This window comes from Glycine max, chromosome 12 (genome assembly GCF_000004515.6).
Source record: "Glycine max cultivar Williams 82 chromosome 12, Glycine_max_v4.0, whole genome shotgun sequence".
NCBI lineage: Eukaryota > Viridiplantae > Streptophyta > Magnoliopsida > Fabales > Fabaceae > Glycine > Glycine max.
The window spans coordinates 30,651,655-30,661,675 of record NC_038248.2 but is presented as its reverse complement, the minus strand read 5'-3'; the positions used below and the strand labels follow the sequence as shown (position 1 = coordinate 30,661,675).

The 10,021-nt window shown below is 31.8% G+C and overlaps 1 protein-coding gene across 1 annotated transcript; it reads right to left on the bottom strand.

The window, feature by feature from the left end:
* Positions 1-2,834: 2,834 nt before the first annotated feature.
* On the bottom strand, positions 2,835-5,199 carry LOC100783867 (NAD(P)H dehydrogenase (quinone) FQR1). Its single transcript, XM_003540068.4, has 4 exons — positions 4,864-5,199; positions 4,683-4,776; positions 3,866-4,128; positions 2,835-3,278 (listed from the first exon to the last, which is right to left on the bottom strand). The coding sequence occupies exons 1-4, from the start codon at positions 4,884-4,886 to the stop codon at positions 3,047-3,049; spliced, it is 612 nt and encodes a 203-aa protein (XP_003540116.1). The 5' UTR covers positions 4,887-5,199; the 3' UTR covers positions 2,835-3,046.
* Between the last annotated feature and the right edge of the window lie 4,822 nt (positions 5,200-10,021).

Below are 10,021 nucleotides of genomic sequence, written 5' to 3'. Positions count from 1 at the left end.
AGGAAGATTTCTAAGTGCACCCCGATTACTAAGTTCACCCCCCCTTTTCGTACTTTACGGAAAAGTTACGGAAGTCTTACCGAAGTGTTGAGGACTTGATTTTCCTCTTTGTTCTCTTCCCCTTCACCAATGTTAAGGGAAATATGCTAACCCAAAGTTTTCGGAAATTTTACAGAAGCATTACGGAATCCCCGGATGCCCCAGATGCCATTTTTTAACAAAATGGAGGTGGTTGCCGCCCAGAGGCTTCTTGAGGAAGATTTCTGAGCGCACCCCATAATTGATAAGTTCACCCCCCCTTCTAGAATGTTTTGGATGAATTTTCCTGAGCACACCCCCCGTGTTTGATAAGTTCACCCCCACTTTTGTGTTTTTGGCTGCTTTCTTTCCAAAACATCCCGGAACTTTACAGATTCCACGACAATGGGTATTAGACATTTTGAAGTGGTCAAACGAAGCTCGCATGCCGACAAATAATGGTCCCCAGATGAAATTAGGGTATGACACAAGTCATATCTCAAATCATTCAAATCAACCATATAGTCAAATAACAAGATGAATACAATTAAACATCAATTTATAACTATAAATATTTCAAGGTGTTACAGTTCCAAGAATCATGTTCATGAACTATTTGGATATACTTAACATAGATTGCTAGAAATGAATTAAGTTACTTGTAATTCAAAAATGTTATTGAACCAAGGTAGAGATTGTTGATTTTTGGATGATGAAAGATAGAGATAGGGTGGACGAAAGTAGTCACCTAGTCCAGTACTCTTTTCTTTTAAATTGGTCATACAATCTTCACCAATCTGGTAAAGCATCCAATCACATAGAAGGGAGCATCTAGTCTGGTGGTTCATTAACATAGGTTATATATTTCAATCTAAATAGAATTTCTCAAATCTTCTCAACGGTTTTTTTTCCAGAAAAATATAGAGCAATTAGTTATTGCAAGAAAGATTAATTTGGCAGCTCCTTTTTGTAGATGCTCTTTCAAACATGTCTGCAATGCATTTATGCTTGGTTATTGGCATTTGACATAATTCTATCAGATAAAACTTCAATGTAATTTCATAGTTTCTTTTGGGTTATCTTTTAATTAGAATTAAAGTTTTATTTTGATATTTTATATCTGTTTTTAATGTAAATTTTTGTTATGTGAATTATTGAGGTAATATTTCAATTCTAAAGAACAATATAAAAAACAACTAAATAATTTTATATCAGACAAAGTATCTGGTTAGCCCGAATGGACACCTAACACACTCAAATCGAACACACCCTTCGCTCACATATCCACATATGCCAACATCTTGACCTTTAACATGTGCAAGCAACAAACACCCTTCGCCCACATTTGGACCTTTAACATTTGCAAGCTACAAACACCATTCTGTCGTGATTATCACTAATAAACCTACTTAAGACTAATCACTCAACTAGAGGTGCCTAAGCATGATTAAGAGGAATTGATAATCAGGATGTGACAGGCCCCTAGACCCTAGGCCCAACAAGGTTAGTATAAAAAGGGATGACCCCGCCCCCCAAGGTAAGAGGATTGTTTCACTCTCAAATATTCACTATATATCATTATCAGCTCTGAGTCGAACCCTCACTTGAGTGTTGTAGGTATTCGGTCCATTTGTGACAGAAACAAATTACATTTAACTTTTACATTGTAATACAAAAGAAGGGAATTCTGTAAGTGCATATGCTGTATGACAATTTGGATGATGGCAAAAGATTAACGCTATTCAACGTTGATTCAAGTCAAGATGAAGAAATCAAGAGAAACAAATTACAAATAGTCCTTTATATGTTAAAAGAATATCTTAAAGAGGTTCCAAAGGTTTGGCCTTAAAAGTTAAGCTTTCAAATATCTTATAAAGTTTTTAAGTAAATATTTCATTTTGAAAAATAAGTTTTTCTCTCTAGTAATCGATTACCAGAGGCTGTAATCGATTACCAGGAGCAAAAATGGTTTTAACAGCTTTCAAAAAAGTTTGAATTTAAAATTTAAAAGCTGTAATCGATTACCACTATTGTGTAATCGATTACTAGTCACGAAAAGTTTTGAAATTCAAACTGAAGAGTCATGACTCCTCAAAATTAACTGTGTAATCAATTATCAAAGATCTATAATCGATTACTAGTGAGGAAATTTTGAAAATAACTCTGAAAAGTCACAACTCTTCACAAGTTTTTTGAAATGTCAGCAAAGGTCTATAAATATGTAACTTGTACTCGAAATTCTTCACATTTATTGTCCTATCCTCTCACAAGAAAACCTTTGGCCAAACACTTGTAAAATCATTAAGAATTCTTATAAGTTCTTCAAGTTGTATCATTCTTCTCTAAAAGAGAGAAAAACAATCTTCTGTACTTCAAAACAATCTATTGTTAATCAAGAGACAGTAAGTCTCTTGATTTGTAAAGTTTTTTTAACACAAGGGAAGAGTATCCTTGGGTGGTTCAAAAATTGTAAAGGAATTTACAAATTAGTGAAAATTTCAAGTGGATTACTTGAAGACTGGACAAAAGCACAGGGCGTGGCCGAACCAGTATAAAACTGAGTTTGCAATTCTCTCTTCTTTAAACTCTTTTACTTTATTGCAGTTTAATTTTACTTTACATATTTAAAGAAGCATTAAGTAAATTGTTTATTACTTTTTTTTTCTGCATATTAAGTCTGCATATTTTTTTTAAAGAGAGAATTAAAATTTGTTAGGAGAAATTTTTAAACTTAATTCACCCCCCTCTCTTAAGTTATTGAGGTCACTTGTCTAACAAATTTAACAAGCATTTTTTAAAAGTAAAAGGACAAAGACAAAACAAACTTCCTTTATTTAATAAATTTCAATAACCACACTTCACCGCGTAACATAAGGATAGAACTCAATACAAAGTATTTTGTTTTTTAAATATAAAAAACTATAACATCATGCAACCACCTAAAAAACAGAACTCAACACATTCTAGGACTAAAAAATAATCATTCTCATTCATCCTTTAATTGTAAATCTTAATTGACTCAACAACATTATGCAGCTTCCTTGAGCTTCTTTGTGATGCTGGCGATATACTTGCCTTGGTGGAATGCTTGCTCCAACTCAAGCTTAGTTGGTTGTCTTGAACCATCACCTGCATAAGTTCCTGAACCATATGGACTTCCACCTTTGAGTTCCTCCATATCGAACATTCCAGCACCAAATGTGTATCCAATCGGAACAAATAGCATTCCATGATGAACCAGCTGAGTTATAGCAGTAAGCCTGACATTGGATTCCACAATTTCTCATCATTAATACTATTATTTCATAAAATATTGCTTACCATGGCCTTAAAGACAATAGTGAGTGACTTTAAATACATTATATTAATTAGTTACAGCATGACTTAAATATAAAGATTTTTGTGTTTTCATGGCTAAAACTACAAATACTTCACCTTCTATAGTCAATTAAAGGAGTTGACATTTTTTTTTCCCGAAAATTAACAAGGGCTCTTATATTAAACAATCTAAAGTGAATTTTTTTTATAGAAAAATGTTACTGATACATCCTACCGTGATTTCTAATAAAAACATTTTATTTGTTGATCCAAATAAAGCGTCCTAGGATACTCATTAATAAAACCTATATTTTTCAATAAGAAAATTGTTGTTTTCTTCACATATGCTAAGTGACTTGTTAGCAATTTCCTAAACCACTACTCTTTGAAATTATTCAAGAAACTAGGTGTTTAGAAAGAGGGTTTAGTTCAATTGATCAAACTGTATGTGTAAATTATTGTAAATTTCCTGGTATCCGAGTTTGATTCTTACTAATTAAAAAAGAAAAAAAAAGATAGAGGGTCTTACGCTGTTGTTTCTTGTCCACCACCTTGGGAACTAGTGCTGTAGAAGATTCCAGCAGGCTTGCCTGCAAGCTGTTGTGTTTTCCATAAGCCTCCAGTTGCATCCAGAAATGCTTTGAACTGCGCTGCCATCATTCCAAATCTTGTGGGGAAGCCAAAGACAAAGCCATCAGCCTCAGAGAGTTCATTGGGGGTAATAATTGGCACATCACTCTTGGGTGGTGCTCTCATTTTGCCAAGCACCTCTTCTGGCAATGTCTCTGGTACCTGCTCATGTACATTCATGTTCTTTTGATTAACTTAACTGAGCAAATTTTAAAATCTATGGGAAGTATTGTCTTAATTGCGCAAGACAACAGAATATAGGAAAACTTGTTGCATGGTTTCATTGGAAGAGCAGAGGTTGAGGTCCTAAGAGGTCATGAACCAAAGGAAAATATGATCATAGTGAAGACAAAATTGAACTCAACCTAGTTGGAACAATGACAATGAAAGCAATAACCATAACTAACAATGCAACAGGGGTAATACAATAACTAACATTTTTTTATCTGTCAAAAGGAAATTTGAACGTGGGCTTTGGAGTGAACTTTGCTCGGTGTTTGCAACTTTAAGCATTGATAAAATTGAATACTTAGGGTTAGTACCATACATAAACAAGAGTAGAGAGTTTAACTGTGGTATACCCTGTCATATTGATCAACCTATTAAAAATATCCTAAACATGAATTTTAAAATAATTATTAGCAATTTCAACAATTTTAAATTAGACCATTATTTATAACAGTGTAAAAAGATTTACAGTTAAATAATAAACGTGCCTGCCATAGTTTGGCCTCAACACCTTCTACAGAATCAACTCCTTTCTTTATTTCTTCCGCTAGTCTATCCACATGCCTGTACATTGAGTAATACCTGTAAAAAATATTTGAAAATTTTCATTTGGAATAATGATTAATTAACAAAATTCCTTTAATGTGAAAAATATAGAAAAATTCATACACAATATAAACTTGGACAGCCATTGATGAGGATGATGAAATTGATGATCTTTGGTCTTGGATGTGCTACTTCTCTTTGTGTTTATTTCGTTATGGGCTTAACAATGAACGCCTAAGTCGAGGAATGAGCATACTAGCGGGAAGCGCCAGCTATTTTTATAGTTGAACATAAGATTTGATTTTGACCAAGGTGGCTTGACTATTTAAATTAGTCTGTTATTTTAATATTTTTTTTTTTATTTCGATTTTGTTTTCTTTCGGATAGAACGACGACGTTGCTACGAACATGGTCGATGATGATGATGGGGTGGCGTCATGCTGGCTCACCATGAAATGGAATTGATTCAAATATTCAATGCTTAGAAGCGGCCAAATTTACAAGATTTTATGATTAATTATGAATTTGTTACTTAAATTATTTTAAATGATTTAATTTAATTTTTAAATTTTGAAATGTTAAATTTAATTTTTAAGCTCTTAAAATGAATCAATTTGGTCACTAAATTTTTAAAATATTTTATTTGATCCTCAAATTCTTAAAAATAAATTATTTTGATCATTAAATTCTTAAAAAATAAAATAATTTGATTCACAATTTTTTAGAAATTGAGAATCAAATTCAACAAGTAAAAATAATTTGAGAATCAAATTCAACAAATAAAAATAATTTGAGAATCAAATTCATTCTTTTTTAAAAAACTTGAAGAATCAAATTCAACAAATAAAAATAATTTGAGAATCAAATTCATTCTTTTTTAAAAAACTTGAAAATTAAACTGAATATTTTAAAAATTTAGGGACAAAATTAATAATTAAACCAAGTCTTTAATATTATAAATTTGTAGTTGATTGTTACTTTATTAGATTAATGGAGCATATGAAAATAAGGAGATTCTCCTTCCTAATTTCTTGACCGAAAATGCTATCAGTCTATCACTCTTTTAAATTAATAATTACTTCACCTTATAATATATCTAAACATTAAGTAAATAAAAATCTTGGTGAAATATTGTAAGGTTTTATTATGTTCATATGTGAAAAAAAAAATATAATTAGTATGAAAATCTGTATTTAGTTTTTTTTTTGTAAGTTTTTTTTGGATTAACGATAATCACATATGAAGTGTTATACCAAAGAGAAGTGAATATCTTAGATTTTTGAATTTTTTTGGATACCATAATATTGGTGTGGAGTATCTTTAAGAGGATAAAATTCAGAATCACTTGTTGATTTCATAGGTATAATTTTGTGGTTTTCATTTGGTTTAAATATATTTTTAGTCCTTTAAATTTGAATAATTATGTTTTTTAATTCTTAAAAAATAATTTATTTTTATTAGTCTTTTCAATCTTTGAAAAGTTATCTTAGTCTCTCTTTGTTCGATGAGTTGATTGTTTTATAATTTGTAATGATTTTTAATCCAAAAAAAATATTTTTTTTAATTTTTTTTAAAATGACTTATGGCAATTTTAAACCATCGAAATATTTGACTTATAAGATACAGTGATAACTTTCTACATATTTTGTTGGCTTTAAAGAAGAAATTATCATATTTTTTATATATTATGGATATTTTAAATTGTAAAAAATCTTTTTTAAAGAAATTAAATTAAAAAATATTTTTGATGGAGATATATTGTCATATATTATGACATCATTAATACAAAAAATAAAAGGAAATAAAATTAATTTTTTAAAATTTTAGATACTAATAAAAATAAATTCTAAATTGTTTTCAAAGGATTAAAAAATAATTACATAAATTTAAAGGATAAAAAAAATACTTCATCAATTTTTTATTTTATTTTTTAAGCCGACTCATCCACGGTCAATAAATATCAAACCATGAAGATGTGACTTCATCATTTTTCCCGTTTTGGTGGCAGCTGTATTACGCTGGTGATACCAAAAAAGAATATAATTTTGCTATGTAATAGTGACATCATAGATTTGACGCATAATCATCAATTAAAAGATTAATGATTAGTTTCTAAAAAAATAAAGGTTAAAATTAAAATTAAAATTATATAACAATTACAATTCTATTAGATCTTTAACTAAATTCCAAACTAATTATTATAGTTTATATTTTATTTTTCAAAATATTTTCGGCACTTCAAAAGAATTAAATTGTAGTTTTCGCATGTGGAGGCTCAATAAGAAAACGTGTGGTGGTTCGCAGTCAACAAATGGCGGGTTTCCCTTGCGTTTAGATATCTCAAATTTATTATCAGGAATATTTGGATATGTTGAACTGCTCATTTGTCTGATTACACTTTTCGATTTGTACATTCAAGAACATGACGTAGAGAACACGTAGGTTGTGCGTATTGTTATTTGTGATATGATTCGAATTGAATTTGAAGTATTTTTTTTTTAATATATTTGTAATGATATTGATAAAGCCTGCGAAAATTTGTTTGGAGTGGTACTACCGTGTCCAAAAAAGTGCACACAATAGCTTGGGGGAGAGATTTGCCAATCAAAATCCCCTAGAGCCTAGGGAATCAAGCTCGCAAGAGAAATGAACACTTCCTTTATCATGAAAGCTGGTTGGGTTAAACTTGTTAGGAGGAATGTGGGGATGATTATCTACCTATTGTAGAAGATAAGGTAAAGCTTCAAACTTTTGTAGGGGAATCTGTAAAAGTTGCCAAAAAGGTTCAAGGAAATTAATAATAAGACCAAATTCGCTTGCTTTCAAAAGTAGCTGGACTAAATTGATTGGCTCAAAAAAAAATCTTAAATACTAAAATTACATACGATTTAAATCAAAGAATTAAAAGTACAATTAAACATTTTACTAAAAATTCTACCTAATTAATACAAATATAATGCATAATAATATTTTATGGTATGAAACTAACAAGAGTGTAGTATATTTGATAGATAGTTAGATTCTTTACGTACGTTAATAAGGGTTTAGTTTTTGGGTTATAAAGAATACTTTAATAGGGGAAGTAAAACTCACATTGATAATTTTCATGCATCGAAATTTAATCTTATAATTTTCGACTTTGCGAATACCTTGTTTTTAGTAGAAAAATAAATCTTAAATATGAATATAATATTTTCCAAACCCTATTATGTTCACCCTAACAAGAATCCCTCTGCGAAACTCGTTACTACTCTTCCTAATGGTTCAAATTACCATGGTTGGGTTCAAGCGATGACGTTGGTATTGGAGATGAAGAACAAAATCAACTTCATGGATGACACGATTCCAAAACCTAATGAGCAAGATTCGAACTACAGTGCTTGGAAACGGTGTAACAACCTGATTTGATCATGGATCAATCATTCGGTTTCTCCTGACATCGCAACTTCTGTTCCTAAAATTCATTTTACTAGTACCTACACACAGTTTTTCTTTTTCCAATGTATGGCACTATAGACTAGGTCATGCTTCATCTTGGTGCTATGATACTATTCAAAAGCTGAATTGTAATATATAACCTTGTGACAATTGTTATTTCTCTAAACAGAGGCACTTACCTTTTTCATCTAGTACTACTATCACTAATTGTGTTTTTGATCTAGTGCATGTTGATATTTGGGGCCCTTACTCAATTCCTTCCATACAAGGCCATAAATATTTCTTGACTATTGTAGATGAACACTCAAAATTCACTTGGTCGAAACTCATGAAATCAAAGTTTGAAACTAGGCAACACCTTGTTAATTTTGTGTCTTTCATTCATATACAATTTAACAAAACAATCAAAATTATAAGAAGCGATAATGGTGTTGAGTTTTCCATGTCTTCATTTTATGATTCAAAAGGAATTTTGCATAAAAAATCTTGTGTTGAGACTCCTCAACAAAATGGATTGATTGAGAGAAAGCACCAACACATTCATAACATTGCAAGGTCTTTGATGTTTCAATCCCATCTCTCCCTCTCCTTTTGGTGTTTTTCAGTTGCACATGTTGTCCATATTCTAAACATGTTACCATCCAAAATTTTAAAATCTAAATCACCTCATTTTCTTCTTTATAATACCAATCCTGATTTTCAATCCCTAAGAGCGTTCGGGTCTCTTTGTTTTGCATCCACCATTCAATCTTGTAAAAGCAAAGACGTTGAGATTGTAGAAGCAAAGACTTTACATTTGATGTTTTGATGACGCCATATGATCGTGATGATTTGATGTCTTATGAAAATGCGCTTCTCATGTTTAATTCAAGACAACAATCCAAGAATACAAGATACAACATCAAGAAGATCTCTAGTATTTTAGGAAGGGAATTCCAAATTGAAATAGCAAAAGGTTTTGATGGAAGCTTGCTTGTGGGGCTTCTATGGAGGCTGGATCTTTGAGCTTCAATGAGGTCCTTTAATGGTGATTTTACACCATGGAGATGCAGCGGAAGACAAAGGAGAAGAGGTGAGAGGAGGCGCCATCCACTAGGGAATAAGCCATGGAAGAAGGAGCTTCACCACTAAGATGAGCCTTGGATAAGAAGCTTGGAGAGGATGCTTCAATGGAGGAAAAGAAAGAGGGAGAGAAAGAGAGAGGGGGGAGCACGAAATTGAAGGTAGAGAAGTGGAACTTTGAAGTATGTCTCACAAGACTCTCATTCATCAAAGTTACAACAAGTGTTACACATGCTTCTATTTATAGACTAGGTAGCTTCCTTGAGAAGCTTTCTTGAGAAAACTTCCTTGAGAAGCTTCTTTGAGAAAACTTCCTTGAGAAGCTAGAGCTTAGCTACACATACCCCTCTCATAACTAAGCTCACCTCCTTGAGAAACTTCCTTAAGAAGATTCCTAAAGAAGCTAGAGCTTAGCTACACATACCTCTCTAATAGCTAAGCTCACCTCCTTGAGATGGGAAGCTAGAGCTTAGCTATACACACCCTATAATAGCTAAGCTCACCCCCATGAAAAAAAACATGAAAATACAAAAAAAAAAGTCCTTACTACAAAGACTACTCAAAATGCCCCAAAATACAAGGCTAAAACCCTATACTACTAGAATGGCCAAAATACAAAGCCCAGACGAAGGAAAAACCTATTCTAATATTTACAAAGATAAGCGGGCTCATACTTAGCCCATGGGCTCGAAATCTACCCTAAGGCTCATGAGAACTCTAGGGCCTTCCCTTGGATCTCTAGCCCAATCTACTTGGAGTCTTTTACCCAATGCCCTTACGG

Coding starts and splice junctions, on each gene's coding strand:
- LOC100783867 (XM_003540068.4), bottom strand. CDS start 4,886: ATGGCTGTCCAAGTTTATATTGT. Junction 4,129..4,682: donor TTGAGGCCAAACTATGGCAG/GCACGTTTATTA, acceptor GTACATGAGCAG/GTACCAGAGACATTGCCAGA. Junction 3,279..3,865: donor GGTGGACAAGAAACAACAGC/GTAAGACCCTCT, acceptor ATCCAATGTCAG/GCTTACTGCTATAACTCAGC.